The sequence below is a fragment of the Leucopleurus acutus genome (genome assembly GCF_964270905.1).
Source record: "Leucopleurus acutus genome assembly, chromosome: 16".
NCBI lineage: Eukaryota > Metazoa > Chordata > Mammalia > Artiodactyla > Delphinidae > Leucopleurus > Leucopleurus acutus.
In genome coordinates this window covers 57,766,692-57,783,671 of record NC_139158.1, presented here as the reverse complement: position 1 = coordinate 57,783,671, position 16,980 = coordinate 57,766,692, and the positions used below count along the sequence as shown (strand labels likewise).

General features: G+C 38.4%; 1 protein-coding gene and 1 pseudogene across 5 annotated transcripts in view; one reads left to right on the top strand and one right to left on the bottom strand.

Annotated features, from left to right (window-relative positions):
• Positions 1-16,980, top strand: part of ATRN (attractin) — a 175,850-nt gene that overhangs the window by 63,297 nt on the left and 95,573 nt on the right. For all 4 annotated transcript variants that reach the window (XM_082858005.1, XM_082858002.1, XM_082858004.1 and 1 more), the window contains exons 7-11: positions 10,624-10,714; positions 11,622-11,865; positions 12,600-12,783; positions 13,797-13,951; positions 16,776-16,860. In XM_082858005.1, the coding sequence (XP_082714131.1) occupies positions 10,624-10,714; positions 11,622-11,865; positions 12,600-12,783; positions 13,797-13,951; positions 16,776-16,860 (759 nt within the window). The remainder of the gene's footprint in view (positions 1-10,623; positions 10,715-11,621; positions 11,866-12,599; positions 12,784-13,796; positions 13,952-16,775; positions 16,861-16,980) is intronic.
• LOC309973649 (heterogeneous nuclear ribonucleoprotein A1-like) lies at positions 4,767-5,729 on the bottom strand (annotated as a pseudogene). The gene has a single exon. The product of its transcript is annotated as a heterogeneous nuclear ribonucleoprotein A1-like (transcript).

Below are 16,980 nucleotides of genomic sequence, written 5' to 3'. Positions count from 1 at the left end.
ATAACCAAGACTAGAAAAATTCAGAAATGAGATGATAGAAGTTAGGAAAGAATTTTAAAATAATTTCAGATTTAAAGACAAACCTAGAAGGAACACAGAGTAAATAAACACAAAAGATACTCCTTTAGAAATAGAATATGAAAAAAAAGAAATAGAATATGAAAAAGGAAATTTTAAAAAATCATAAATAAATGAAGGTCATTTTCCCCTATTCTTTGTATGATAAGTACAGTTAAAAAACCTGGACATTATATATAAAACAAACATAAGAAAACTCTGAAGAAGGCAGTCTTATTAGGGACCTCAAGACCCAAAAAATGACATAATCGTAAGTTCCAAGCGTTTTCCTTTAGTCTCATATATCTCAGACTTGATGTTGGAAAAATCAGCAGTCTGGAAATGTTAATAGGTATAAGCTGAAAAAGCCCCAAGAAAACCCTGTTTTCTCTAGCCCGAGGACCAGGAAAGGGGCAGCTTAGCAAGACAGAAAACTTTTAGAAAATAACCACTCGACCTTAGACAAACAGCACAGAAAGGACTGTGGCTTCACCCCCACCCCTGCTAGCAAAGTGTTAGTATAGAGTCTAGATTTCCACTTATGCCAGGATAAAGTGAGGTGCTCCAACCACCACCCCTCATCCCACCAGAGTAGGGTTAGAGAAGGCCATATAGGGAGCTGAGATTTACTTCTCCACCAGGCATTAATGAGGCCTCCCCCACCCCTGTGACATCAGTGGAGACACTGTGGGGAGCCTGGATTTCTACGCCTGTCTGGCAGCAACAGCAGTAATGAGTAGACTTTCCCTCTCTCCACTGGGGTGGTGTCAGAGGAGGCCTGCTATAACAGAAGATTTAAATAAGGTCCAGTCTCGTGTCATGATACCCAAAATGTTGAGATTTCAATTGAAAATCATTTGTCATGGTAAGAGCCAGGAAAATCTCAACTTGAATGAGAAAGGCAATCAAGAGATACTGACACCAAGGTGACACATATATTAGAGTTATCTGACAAAGATTTTAAAGCAGCCATTATAAAAATGCTTCAGCAGTTCTCTCAACAACAGAATGGAGAGGACAGAGGAGAGAATCAGTGAACTTGAAGATAGAACAATAGAAATTCCTTAATCTGAACAATGCAGAGAAAATAAAACATTTAAAAGATGAACAGAGTTTCAGAGACCTGTGGACTGTAACAAAAAATCTTAACATTTCTGTCACCAGAGGAGCCTTGGAAGAAGAGGAGGAAGAGGGTGTGTATGAAAAAGTATTTGAAGAGATAATAGTTGAAAAGTGCCCAAGTTTGGCAAAAGATATGCATGTACAGAGTCAAGAGGTTAGGTGAACTCCAACAATCCCAACTCCCACAGGAGTTTACATTTCATTAATTCTTTCTTATTCCATCTCTCATTCTCCTGCTCAGCTGTCATACTGTCTTTTCATTTTTTAGATCTCCACCACATTTTCTCCTGTTTTCCTGCTCAGCTAGTGGCCTTGTTTCCCATTTCTGTTTTGAAAGATAAAGGTTATCAAAAGAGGACTTCCACAAACTCCCACCACCACATTTAGCAGTTACCTACATATTGCTCATTTTTCTGTCTTCTGTTTCTTTACATCAGAACTGTTCAGTGGACAGTTTCTGTTTTGGTTATGATGGGAATGCTCTGTGTTTACACTGTCATGTCACTATCCACATGTGGTTATTGAGCACTTGAAATGTGGCTAGTATGACTAAGGAGTGGATTTTAAATTTTCAGTTCTTATTCCTCATCTTACTTGATCTTTCACAAACATTCGATAAAACTAGTCTCTCCCTCCTCTTTTAAACAGTTTCTTCACTTGGCTTCCAGGACTCCATACTTCCTTGACATTTTTTCTAACTTCCCATTCCTTCTCAGGCTCCTTAGCCTGATGATGTGCCCCAGGGCTCAGTCCTTGGTCCCCTTCCGTGAGAGTGTGTATTCACTCCCTTGGTGATCTCATGTAATATCTTGGCCTTTATGCTGGTGACTTCCAAATTTATATCTGCATCCTAGACTTATCACCTGTTCCCATATCCCCACCTCTTTATTTGACATCTCAATAGGCATCTAAAACTCCATGTGTCCCAAACTGATCTTTCCTCCAAGCCTGTTCTTGCCCCAGAAGTCCCTATCTCAGTAAACGACCACTCCATTCTTCTATTTGGCTTAAGCCAAAAATTTCAGAGTCATTCTTGACTTCTTGTTTTTTCACACTCCATATCAGTATATGTATTAGTTATCTCTTGCTGTGTAAATTACCACAAACTAGCAGATTAAAACAACACACATTTATTACCTCATAGTGTCTGCTGGTCAGGGTTCTAGGCATGGCTTAACTGGGTTCTCAGCAATCAAGGTGTTACCTGGCCTGTGTTCTAATTTAGAGGTTCAACTGGGCAGGAATCCATTTCCAAGCTCACCCATTTCCTGGTGGTTGTAGGACTAAGGGCCCTGGCTTCTTGCTGTCTGTCAACTGGAGGCCACCTCAACTCCTGGAGGCTGTCTGTCCAGAGTTCCTTATTGGTAGGGTTTCCCCAGTATGGCTGCTTACTTATCAGGCCACAGGGAGAGTCTCTGGCCTGAGTCTGCTAGCAGGATAGATGTCATGGAAATGACATCTCATTATTTTTGCCATATTCTGTTGGTTAGAAGCAAGTCATAGATCCTGCTCACACTCGAGGGGAGGATATTATATACATGGGTATGAACACCAGGAGGCAGGGATCATGAAGACCACCCTAGTGTCTGTCTGCCACAATATGTCAGCAGATCTTGTTAGCTCTTCTTTTAAAATCTATCCCTAGGGCTTCCCTGGTGGTGCAGTGGTTGGGAGTCCGCCTGCCGATGCAGGGGATGCGGGTTCGTACCCCAGTCTGGGAGGATCCCGCGTGCTGCGGAGCGGCTGGGCCCGTGAGCTGTGGCTGCTGAGCCTGCGCGTCCGGAGCCTGTGCTCCGCAACGGGAGAGGCCACGGCGGTGGGAGGCCCGTGTACTGCCAAAAAAAAAAAAAAAAATCTATCCCTAATCTAACCACTTCTCACTACTTCTAGTGTTGCCACCCTGAGAAGTAAAGGTAAAATTAAAGGTGTAAAGGTGATTGTCCCTTCCACTGTTATACTAGATACTATGAGTCATATATTCTACCATTTATGTGATTTTTGTACTTCTTCCTGGCATCATCCTCCCTTGAAGTAAGAAATCTGGGAGTCATTTTGATACTTCCTCTCCTTTACCTCCTCATAGCATAATCTCATGTCAAGCCCATCAACTCTGTCACCAAATACATGTCATATTCATTCTTTTCTCTCTTAAGACCAGCTTGCCAATATCTCTCATCTAGGATTCAGCAGTAGGTTCCTATAAAGTCTGTCTGTTTCCATTCATTCTGCTTAATCCATTTTCTAAATATCAACTGGGGTGATTTTTTAGGGTATACATTTTATCATTTACTACCTTCTTAAAACCCTTCAGTGACTTCCCATGGGACTTAATGATCCTACCTGATGTGACTGCTGCTTACCTTCCCATACTCAACTTGCTCCCCTCCTGCCCCATCAGCCCTCTTTCCTTACCTAAAACTCCTTATGCTTGCTCTTCCCTTTATCTAGACTGTTCCTGCCATTGTACCTCAGGGCTGGTTTCTTCCTTTACGTATCCTGTCAGTTAAATGTCCCATAGTGAGATCCTCCCCGATCAGCTAGTTCAGACAGGTGCTCCCTGGTTTTTTTCATAGTTCTCATTTCCTTTAGAGCAGTGTTCATAATTTTTATTCTACTTGTGCCCATTGCTGTGCTTGCTCATTTTCTGCCTTTTCCACTATATGTTCTCCAAGGTTAGAGACCTTGTTTACTCAATTCGGCTTAGCTCATAGAATGTGCTCAAATAAGTATTTATCAAATGAATAAGAGAGTAAATGAATTATCTTATTTCTTTCACAAATATTTGTTCTTAGAAATATAGATGTTACCTACTACTTTTGACAGGTGTACCTTGTAAGCCATGTTTATTTTTTTTAATTTTATTTATTTTTAAGAGGGTATTAAATAGTTTATTGATTACCCATGATAATGGGTGATAAACAAGCTTCATTCCCATCTATAACTTTATCTTGTACCATAATAATTCTATTTAGATATATTACATAGGATGTGCCAACAATCATATTAATAACCAAAAAACTTCATGACTTTGTTTGGGTGACCCTTTTAACGGTGAACTCCAGGTCACAACACAGTAACTGTCAGTTCAACTACACCAAGTTTCTGAAGATGCTGGCTTTATTCACAAGCAGGTTGTGAATAAATTTCAAATGGAACCTGGCATCACCCTGAAGAAATTCTGACCTCACACTGTTGCAGTCGTTTACCAAAATGTCTTCAGAGTAGACTAACTTTACAGAGCACGTTTTTAAAAAAGGCGCATTAATTCAGCGTCATGATCAGACGATTATATTTAGCAATCAACAGCATGGGTGCAAAAAAAAATTACATTAAAACCCTTTGTTGGAATGCTTTACACTTTCCACAGAATAGAAACTAAAATAACCTGTTATACAGTTAGTTGCGAATACAGTCCTCGAGGGTTTTTTGCCCATACACAGGAGTATTGTCTAAAACATGTCTTCTTTGAAGCAGCTAGGCCCTGCCAGCACTGTGCTTGGCTGAGTTCACAAATCTGTTGTAACCTGTAGCTTCCCTGTCACTTATCTGGCTCTCCTCTCCTGCGAAGCTTTGTTTCCTGGCAGTAATTAAAACCTTCTGCCAGTGCCATAGCTACTGCTGCTGCTGGAACCGCCATAGCCACCTTGGTTTTGTGGTTTGGCAAAGTACTGGCCTCCACCACCATAAGGGCCAGAACTTCTGCCTCCAAAGTTTCCTCCTTTCATGGGTCCAAAATTTGAAGATTGATCGTTGTAATTGCCAAAATCACTGTAGCTTCGACCACCTCCAGAATTGCTTCCATCATTACCAAATCCATTATAGTCATCCCCACTGCCACCATAGCCACCACCCCCGTGGCTGCCACCAAAGCCACCTCAACCACTGAAGTTTCCTCCACGACCAAAGCTGTCATTCCCACCAAAACGCCCTCCACGACCACCACCAAAGCTTCCAGAACCACTTCGACGACTTTGGCTGGATGAAGCGCTAGCCTTCTCTTGCTTAGATAGGACTTTCTTTACTTCACAGTTGTGGCCGTTCACTGTGTGATATTTCTGAATGACAGTCTTGTCTACGGAGTCATGGTCATCAAAGGTTACGAAAGCAATGCCTCTCTTTTTGCCACTGCCTCAGTCAGTCATGATTTCAGTCACTTCAGTTTTCCAGTACTGTTCAAAATAATCTCTTAGATAATGTTCTTCAGTGTCTTCTTTAATGCCACTAACAAAAATCTTTTTCATAGTTAAGTGGGCACCAGGTCTTTGAGAATCTTCTCTTGAGACGGCCCTCTTTGGTTCCACAACTCTTCCATCCACCTTGTGTGGCCTTGCCTTCATGGCTGCACCCACCTCCTCCACAGTGGCATACATGACAACCCCGAAGCCTCTGGAGCGATTGGTGTTTGGATCCCTCATCACCACACAGTCTGTGCGCGCTCCCCATTGCTGAGAATGGCTCCTCAGACTCGCATCAGTTGTTTCAAAGCTCAAACCTCCGATGAAGAGCTTCTGCAGTTGTTTGGCCTCTTTGGGAGACTCTGACTTAGACATGACGGCAGTGGAGAGGGAAGATGTCAATGATGCTTACTCGGCGGCGTCCACGTGCAGAAAGGAGTAATCTAACGAATGTATCTCCACGTTTATTTTTTAGGTTTTAACATTTCTCTTCTTGTACTTGATCAAAACATGATTTTTACAGCTTTATGTATTTTGTGTAAATACTAATATAGTTTCAAATAAATTTTTACTAACTCATGAAAAGTGAATATAGTGACTCCTTTTAGAGGGAGTATTTCTGGAACTTAGATCATAAATTTTATCATTGTCTATACTCTTATATAAGCATATTGCAGGAATTGCCCTCTCTATTTTCTCCACAACCCTGTTAACCCAAAACTTTTAAGTTGCATTAAAAAGCATTTCCCATTTTATGTCACCCAAGGGTCCTCTTGCAAAACAAATTATCTTGGTCATCTGGTTAAGATTTCCAATTGAAATGTCACTGAATTTCCTTCCCTTGAGCAAAAAAATAGGGTTTTTTTAAGCTAAAAAAATAATAGTAAGAAATTTGAGCAACAGGTAACCACACAAGGTAAGGAGTATCACCTAATCTGATAAACTTAAAACAGACACACAGAAACAGCAAGCCCCCACAGAAACCATATGAGTGAAATTCTGAGAGTTCTCACTAATAGCCCCAAATCTAGAGAGAAGCAAACTGAGTGGATATCATTGTTTTCTTGCCCTTTTAACTGAGTAGTGTAAGAAATAGTTGCTAAGGAGGATCAAGTGAAAAAGGGGGAAATTGATCAAGTGGCTGAGTCTGCCCAGAAGTCAGGGCCCCTATGTAATTTGGCTATCCCAAAATTTGAACCCTGGGATAGGACACTTAAACAAAATCTCAGAGGCGAATAGACTCTGGATATTTTATTCAAATAGACTGCACACCCCCACCCCCACCTGAGCCCCAGCATTTCTTCAGACTTCAGAAAAGTGGACATAACATAAAATGCCAACTCTCACACTAAAGCTAGGATGCAAAGATAAACTTGTCTTAGATACAGTAGAAAAGGAATTAAGAAATCACCCACAGTTTGCAAATGTAATGTCTGGATAGCAATGTCTAACCACAAGCAAGACAAAAGAAGTGACATTGTAGCAAATGCAAATATCTATGGTGAAAAGGTAAAGAGGAAAGAACACAGCCTGTAAAACTGACAACAACTGATCATAGAGGAAAAGTATTCCTTCCAACTGCTTTGTGCTATGGATCAATATAATGAGAATTTGAATTCAGAAAAACAAGCTGAAAAGCAAGAAGATAATAACAATGAGATGAAATGGGAGAGTACACATGTAAAGAAATATAAATAAGTTACACACAGCAAAAACTACAATGAAAATCGAACTGCTGCCAGCTTGGTAGACATGATTCCAATGAATACAGATGAAAAAGTTAAATAGTTTGAAAAAGCAAAGACATGGGAGACAGAAGGTCCAATATAATACAGATAATTGCTGTCACTGAAGAAAAGAACCTAACAAATAGAACAAGTGGATTGAAATAGTACAAGATGTTTCAGGAAAAATATTATAGTTGTTCAATGACAAAACCTGATTTGATCAAATTATTGAACTTGTAGGATAAACGGCAAATTATTGGGTGGGAAGCCTCAGGTAGTTCTTGACTCCTGCTGGCTGGGGTCAAGTTCAATTTCTGTAGAGCCTTTCCTGTGGTCTTTGGATGGCCAGACACTGTAATTGGAATACCAGGCCACTGCGAGGGGCAGAGGATGTGCCCTGTGGCATGATGGACATTGTGTTACCAGCCATCAGGGAGGAGTTTGTGAGAGAGGTGGCTGCACCTTTATGGAAGACACCTACTTCTGAATTCCTGAGGTTTGTCTTTGCTTAACTGCATGTCCAGATCTTAGAACTAATTGTTCAATATTCCTTTATCTTGGACTCAGCTCCCAGAAGAAGGAGCGTTTATTTGGCACGTGGCATTTCTTACAGTTTATTGCCTCAACATTGTTCTTGTCTTGTGTTTGCTTCTCTGTATTGTGAAAAGAGTGACAACCTGTTATGTAAGTGTCTTTTGGCAGTTCATCTTAACCAGATTTGAGCACCTGCCGGCACCTTAGTGTCTCTGACCAGCTCTTGGGCTGACACGTTATTGATTGAGGAAGAGTAAAATGCATTAAGATACAGATTGAGCACCTTCCATGTTACTTGAAAGAGATATGGATTGGGTCACGTGGAGACTTGTTTCTGTGCTCCCTCTGTTTCTTTCCTTTCTTTCAAGATTAAAGAAACAGGCCTTTGGCTTGAACATATGGAACATATGGTATATATGTGTTTTTCAGAAGCCATGCTAGTTCTTCTTAGGAAACACTTTCCAGAATGCCATAAAAGTTGCAGTAGTATGCAGTCCATTTTGTTAAAACATTTACCTGGATGGATTTAAGTTATTTCTACCATAAGTAAAGTACAATATTGTGTCTTTAAAAAACAGTGAGAGAAATACATATATATTTATATATAATACATATATATATTTATGTATATTTATTTATTTAGAGAGAGGGAGGGAAGAAAGGAGGGGGAGAGAGAATGAGAATGGTTGAGACTTCTGACTTCCAAGCAGAAAAGCAAACCACACAAAAGTGGAAAAAAATCAGATTGGCCTCAGACCTCCACTGGCAGCATTCAATACCAGCAACATTCAAGGGAGCAGCGTCAGCAAAGTTGTGCGGGAAAGAAAGGATGGCCCATGAGTATTATATGCAGCCAAGATGTCATTCACCTCTAAAGCTAGCAAGCAGATATTCTTCAACATGAAAGAATTTACGGGGAGGAGCACGTATAATCTCCACTAGGAATAACCACTTGACAGTGCAGTCTAGCCAATTAAGAATTAAAGACTCAAGAAGGAGAAGTTGTGGTAAGAGGACTGTGAGGAGACTGATTCAACTAAAATACAGATCCAGTACTAAATAACTATGAAATTATAGAATGGGATGTGCATGTTTTGAACCTGGACAATGTAAAAATTATATAACAAAAATTGGGAGAAGAAATGGGAGGAAATGTGGGTGCTAATGTTTTCAACTTTCAAAGTAGGAAGTTAGTGGAGTCTGTCCAAAATTAAATTACATGTAATTTTAAAACTAAAGGGAGTTTACTCTCTAAATAACTTTTCATGTATTTTAAAAATGTAGCATATTCAAAAAAATACATAAAATAATAGCTGGTATTGATTTAAGTGTTATTCATATTTAATGAATGTCACTATTTTATGTTTTCTTCAAATCATGTATAAAATATTTAAAACAAAGGAAAAGGTTTAGAGAAAAATAATGAATGCTAATACATTCATCATCCAGGTTAGGAAATAAAACATTGCTAATATAGTTAAGATCCCACATGCCCCTCTGAAATCCCAGAGATAATCAATATCCTGATATTGTGATGTCATTTGTTCACATACTTATCTTTAGACTTTTAATATATATGAACATTATTAGAGTTAATAAATTTTCTTGTTTTAGTCTTTACAGGAACAGTATTCTGCAGTTTGCGTTTTTAGCTTAACATTTTTTCAAGATTTGTGTTAATAATACAGTGCTTGAGTATATTCACTCTATAAATGTTATATAGATATCTATAATTTATTAATCCATTTTCTATTGATGGATATTTATTTCCCTTTTTTGCTATTACGTTGTGATAAAACTTTCTTACATGTTCTTGTTTACATAATGTTTTTCATAATTTAAAAATCTTGTATTCAGGGAAACTTATAGAAAAACATTTAAAATATAACAGTATTATTGGTTTTCCTTTGGTTTCTTTTTTCTATTAAATTACATAAAATTAAAATTAACACTGTTTATTAAAATTCACCTATATTAGGATCCTCTTTGTATAAATGTATATTATCAGTCTATTCTTCTATTTGTATGTATGCATAGAAAATGTCTGGAATGATGTTTACTTAATGATATTCATTTCTAGATGACAGAATGTGGGGTCATTTTTATTTTTTATTTATTTATTTTTTTGCGGTACGCGGGCCTCTCACTGCTGTGGCCTCCCCCATTGCGGAGCACAGGCTACGGACGTGCAGGCTCAGCGGCCATGGCTCACGGGGCCCAGCCGCTCCACGGCACGTGGGATCTTCCCGGACCAGGGCACGAACCCGTGTCCCCTGCATCGGCAGGCGGACTCTCAACCACTGCGCCACCAGGGAAGCCCTGGGGTCATTTTTAAGTTTTTGGCTCTTTGTTTTTTTTGCATTGATTACCCTTTTTATAGTGAGTATGTATAATTTTAATAAAAACAATAGAATGATGTTTTCCTCAAAAACAAAACTAATATTCTAAGATATTGAATGTGATTAATGCTGCAATGTAAGAGTATAAATGATTTTCTTCTGGGCATTTTTATATTTTAAAGGTCTTTAAGTGTATTCATAGTATAATTGAAATGCTATAATGATATTCTAGTTTTTTTGAAAATATTACTTTTTAAAATAAATTAGATAAAAGGAAAGGCTAAGAATTTTTTTTAACTTAGTTATCATCCCTTTTTCAGTATTTGTCTTTACTTTTGCATGGTTAAATGAAAGAAAAGTTATAGTAATAAAAGTTCCTTGAGTATAATGCAAACCTGCAAGTGATTTAGTGTGTAGAAGAGGTTTTCAGGAAGCATTAGAAAATTCCAGTAGATTTTCTTTCTCATCCCAGAGCTGTGGAACCCAGCTCCCCCTTCCTGAGTTCTCATGTGCCCCATAGGCCCAGATGTTAGGTTTGTTTGCCCAGGTACCTCACTATATCCATTGCAGATTTAACGAGCATCTCCAAAGTGGATTAGATCACAAATAAAGACTTCAAGATGTTCTGTTTTGTCATTTGGGTGAAAATATGATCTGTTTGTTTTGTAGGTATGACCTTGCTTCTAGGGAGTGGCTTGCACTGAACCGTTCTGTGAACAATGTGGTTGTTAGATATGGTCATTCTTTAGCATTATACAAGGTAAAATGTCTCCACTCTGTACTAAGCTAGAAACTGAACTCTTCACTTTCTCATATTATGTGATTGAAATAGCTATTTAGTGTTGGATTTTTTTTTCTAATCTTTTTTATTGTGGTAGAGTATGTATAACATACTTAGCCATTTTTAAGTGTACAATTCAGTGATAGTAATTTCACTCATAATGTTGTGCAGCCATCATCACCATCCATCTTGGTAATTCTTTTTTTTTTTTGCTTTGTTTTTCATCTTTGTAATTCTTTTGATCTTGTAAAACTGCAACTCTATGCCCATTCAGCAATAATTCCCCATTCCCTCCTCCTGCCTGCCCCTGGCAACCACCATTCTACTTTCTGTCTCTGATTTTGACTTCCATGTTGATTTTTAATTGGGGGAAAACTTTCTAATGTGGGGGGTATATAATTGGCTAAGTTATAAGTGGAAATTAAAGTTGAAACTACTTTAACCCGAGAGATTTAAATGGATTCATATTCAAACTGGGATATTATGATTGTGATACTAAATGGTTAAAAATTAATCTAGTATAGGTTAGCTTTTACATTCATTAGCAAGTTTAGCCAAGGATAGCGACTTTACAATGTAACTGAGTAATCATTTTCATTTCCCTGTTTTTTAGTTTATTTCAACTTTATTTTTCCAAGCCATTTTATATTGTAAAAGATCTTGTGTGAGGAAGTCCAAGAAAAGTGGCAAAGTATTAGGGATATAGGTTAGATTTATTTTATTTTGTTCTTTCTACATCCTTTACCTAATAATTCACTGAAAGGTGCTTTTCACTAACACTTTTTAAGCTAAGAATAATATTGAGGTTTTGAACTGTTCCTTTTTCTGTGTTTAGATTTGACCCTTTTGATGTTTTTTAGAATTTTGTTTACATTTTTTTCCATAGGATAAAATTTACATGTACGGAGGAAAAATTGATTCAACAGGGAATGTGACCAATGAGTTGAGAGTGTTTCATATTCATAATGAATCATGGGGATTGTTGTCCCCTAAAGCAAAGGAGCAGTATGCAGTGGTTGGGCACTCAGCACACATTGTCACATTGAAAACTGGCCAAGTGGTCATGCTGATTATCTTTGGTCACTGCCCTCTCTATGGATATATTAGCAATGTGCAGGAGTATGACTTGGGTACGTATATTTTTTTCAGTGAATCGTTTTTGAATGTCAGATTTAAAATTTTACTCTTATTATTATGACTGTTTAACAAAATTCAACCTAACATTGACCCAGTACTTGATCTTGAGATACAGTTAGCATTGATGAATTGCCAGTGAAGTTTAGATTATTGATGGTGCTATGTGGTATATATTTGTTACTGTCAGTTTGGCAAGGAGCCAAAAATAGCACTAAATGCTATGAGTGTTGAAAATAAAATAAATAAAAAGGGTTTGAAACAACAAATACTTCTGAAGAAAAAAAAATATTTGAAAAGCCCTTTAGAGATTGGTTTAATGGAGTGTGATTTCCCCTTAGTATATAATCTTTCCTTTGGTTAAATTTTATTATATTTGTTTTTGTGGATGTGGATGATATTTTAAGAAAGTAGGCCCGTAAAGTACATCTGCAAATTGGTCCGTAAAGGTCATGGGGAATTAAGTGTTCAATTGAGGGGGATCTGAGTCTTTTAAATTTAATGTAATTCTTTTCCTACATATTAGAACATCAGAACATTTAACAGGTTGAAGTTTGGCCACCTGGATTTGTTACAAGTTTTAGATGGCCTTCCTTTAAAAATAAAATGGTTAAAGAAAGTTACATGTATCAAGTCTCCTGAAATCTCTTCTCTTGTCTTAAGCTAATTGGTAATTTTAAGTATTAGGAGGAGCCTGCAACATTTGCCTTTAACTGTTTGCCCTTTCCAGGTAAGAACACATGGAGTATATTACATACCCAGGGTGCCCTTGTCCAAGGGGGCTATGGCCATAGCAGTGTCTATGACCACAGGACCAGGTCCCTGTATATTCATGGAGGCTACAAGGCTTTCAGTGCCAATAAATACCGGCTTGCAGATGATCTCTACAGATACAATGTGGACACCCAGATGTGGTGGGTGCTTTTTTCTTGAGCTTTCACTTTAAGGTGGGAATTCTGGCAGTTGCTGGGAAAATTGTGCTACATTTTTGTTTTCAGGCCTTGCAGATAATTCTCTTCATCGTTGTAAACAGAAATTGTGAAATAAGCAGAAGGTAATAAAGTAGTAGTATCTATAATTTTGTAGTAGGTTGATTAGAATCTTGGTTTTTTTTGTTGGTTTTTTTTTCTGTTTTTCAATATTCATACACTCAGTACCACTGTAAAATTTTAGCTCTTCAGAATCCTAAGGAATAAATTGTTCTACATAGCTGAGTTTATGCACACTATTGTAATTAAGTAGAATATATCCACTTTTTAACCTTTTCTTGTTGACCAAGGTGTTATCATTAGGGTCAGTTACTGGCATCATTCCATGAAATCATCAAACAGAGGTGGTCTCAGTACCTAAAAGATTAGAGCTGTCCTCACTCTACTATATACTGGTCTATATAAAGTATGCTAATCTTAAAAAATGTAAAGCACATTTGAGTTATGAAATAATATAATTATAAAGCAATGGTTTCTTTTCATATTTCCTTACATATTTGAGACCATGCTGTGGACACCATTTTACATTGTCTGTCATTAAAATTTTCATTTTTAGTGACTGTGTAATACTCCATCATGTGGGTATCCTGAGCCCATACAGTTGGAAGTTTTGGTTTCTAGCTCTTGTCTTATTAATAAAACATGTAAGCTTCAATCCATATTTCACATAATATCTACTCAGAAACTGGAATTATAGAGTATGAACATAGAGTATGAACATTTTTAAGGCTCTTAACATATCTTATCAAAATTCTCATACGTCTTTCAATTTTACATGTTTATTGTTGAGAAAGTTACTTATATACAGAGAAAAATCTAGAATTATTTGCACACTTGGATCTGAAGTTAAGAAAATGGTTATGTTTGTATTAGCAAATAGATGATAAATATTCTAAAGAACTAACCTTGTATTTATTATTTTTAAATAAACTTAAAAGGACTATTCTTAAGGACAGCCGATTTTTCCGTTACTTGCACACAGCTGTGATAGTGAGTGGAACCATGCTGGTGTTTGGAGGAAACACACACAATGACACATCCATGAGCCATGGAGCCAAATGCTTCTCTTCAGATTTCATGGCTTACGACATTGGTATGTTTCCCAAAGCCATTTTAGCATTAAGAATCTTTTTTGTCTGTAAGCAACGTTTTAAAAGAAACAAAATATTTCTAGTTAAAAATGGTCAAGCTATTTGAAAGAGGTCCAAATGGAATTTTTTATGTTAATTTGACTGATATTGTAATCTGTTAAAAAGCATTACTTCTATATTAAATTCTTTTTGAAGTCCCTCCTTTGATGAGTTGGGGTGATTGGGCTCTCCTGTGTCACAGATAAAAGCCTTACATAGTAATATGTGTTACGTAGTTGTGACCACCAGCATTGTGTTAAGTTGGTTTAAGTTTATCTTATTCCCTTGAAACTGGTTTCACACATTCTTGATGTAATACTTGGACAGCGATTTTTTAAGAATTTGGTGTGGTAATGTACTGACCAGAAGAGGGCAATATTGATTCATGCAAAACAGATATTAGAAATTCTTTAATATCATATATCATATGATATAAATATAAATATCATCAGATGTTCTTTTTTAACAGACATTTATGTGCCAGCCACTGAACTTATACATTGGGGATCATAAGAGGAATAAGTTACAGTCCTTGGCCTCATGGTGGGGGAGGCAGAGAACTGAGCAGACAATATAATTGCATTCAGGGTGTTACTTGCTCTGAGAAGAACATATGAGAGCACCTGTGAGCATCCCTTAGTTCATGAGGGCTAAAGGGTACAGTCAGGGAAAGCCTTTTTGAGGAGGCCATCCAGGCTGGGTCCTAGCACTGGGAAGTTGGCTGGGCCAAGTTAGGCAGGACTTATCAGGCAAAGGAAGCCCATGTTTAGAGACACAGAGGTGGAAAGAGACCATGCCACATACTTTGGGCCTATGAGTATTTAGTTTTGGCTGTATTCTAGTAGCACATCAGCGAAGAGTGGCTCTAAGTGGAACTAGAAGCAAGCAGTTGTCTGGTCAGATCTTGAGGGACCTGTTATGTCATGCTGAGGGGTTTGGGCTTTTTGAAGAATCTTACAGAAGAGGTGATAGAATTGTATTTGTGTCTTAGGAAGATCTTTTTGTGGCATTGTGATGAGTAGTTGGGAAGGGGCTAGATGGGAGTTAGGAGGCTGTTGATGAAGTCCTGAGGAGGGTTTGAGCAAAGACTGTGGAAGTGGCAATGAGGATAAAGAGACATATGTGTTTGAGAATTACTGGGAACCCGAGGATTGTCCCGAGTGTGTTTTGAGAGCTGTGACAGCATCCTTATCTGGTATCTGGTGTGGGCCACAGTAGATGGTGTTTTTTACCAAGGCTGGAAATAGAAGTAGAGGGACAGGGTCTGGGAGGAAGTGAGTAAATTGGATTTGGGGGCATGTTCAGCTGGAGATGACTGTGGGACAGAGCAGTACAGAGATCAGTGGGGAGCTGTAGGAGGGGGTGAACTTCTGTAGGGAGCATGTGTCATCAGGGACAAGCAAAGAGCCAGGGAATAGATACATAAAGAAGTCTTAAAGAGAATGGAGATTGCAGAAGCATGTCAGAGAATAGGAGGAAAGTGAGGCAAAACTGGGGACCTGAGAGGTAGCAGTTAACAGTGGCTACAGAGGGATTAAGTAAAATAAGGACTGGAGAGTATTTCACATTTAGCAACAAAGAGATCAGTTACTACCCTCTGGACATGGAGGAATGATCCAGATTACAGGAGGCTGAGAAGTAATATATGGTGAGATGTACACAGTGAATGTTGACCGTTTTAATTAAAAAAAAAAACCCTTGTCTGTGAAGGGAAGAAAAGGGGTAAGTTGAGTGCCTCCTTGGGCATATTTAAATACTATGGTAAAAGTCAGGTGGGATAAGAGGAAGGGCTCCTGCCACACTGGTTTTAGGGAAGGAAGCAAGGTGGGTGGTCAGGAAGCTGTGGGAGTTGATGGCCTCTGTTCTGCATGTGAGGAAGACCACAGAGTTTAGGCTGGGTAGGAGAAGAAAGTGAAAGCTTTTGTTGTCAGGGTTGAATAAATGTCCAGATTGAGTGGAAGAACCTTTGTTTAGTGAGTGTGAAAGTCTGTGTGTCTGGGAACAGAAGACAGTGAGTCAGAGGTTGGTATGGTTCAGCAGCACCTGTTGGTATTGAGGTCCAGAAGAGAAGTTGCTAGCGTGAATCAGAACAAAGGGAAATTAGTAGATCTAGGGGGTCTAGGAAAGGACCTTTTAAAAAGTAGATAAAGTTTGGTTTTTTTTTTTTTTTTAGTTTTAATTTTCCACCTGTACATTTCTATTTTAGTTACTGAGTTTGGGCAAAGCAATATAGAATGAAAAATAATTATGGAATTCACATGTTTTACTTATGTAAGCTTTGAAAAATGTAAAATTTGCTTAAGTTAAAAAACATTCTAGGGCTTCCTTGGTGGCGCAGTGGTTGAGAGTCCGCCTGCCGATGCAGGGGATGCGGGTTCGTGCCCCAGTCCAGGAAGATCCCACATGCCGCGGAGCGGCTGGGCCCATGAGACATGGCCGTTGAGCCTGCGCGTCCAGAGCCTGTGCTCCGCAGCGGGAGAGGCTGCAGCGGTGAGAGGCCCGCGTATGGCAAAAAAAAAAAAAAACATTCTAGTGGGTAATATTGATAGGCAACAGAGTGAGTGATGTGAATGTGCATTCACTAATTAGAATTGCTATAGAGTCCTACCGTTCTTCCTTGCCCTTCTGTTCTGTTGCTGCTGCATTTTACTTCAGAAATAATGGTGTGACTAAGAAAAACTGAGAGATATATTTGTGTTTATTACAGTCTTCTTTCCCAAAGAAAATGCCAGTCCCTATTGATTATGAGTGACAGTCCCTTCTGAAATGTGTTTTTCTTGCTCCTAGCTTGTGACCGATGGTCAGTGCTTCCCAGACCTGATCTCCACCATGATGTCAACAGATTTGGCCATTCAGCAGTCTTATACAACAGGTAATTGAAGAAGAAGTGCTTGTTCCTTTTCTCTTGTGTTTAAAATGAAAATGAAGTAAAATATGAAGTGATATTGGACTTACATATTATTCATAGGATTACCTTATCCCATTGTTTTTT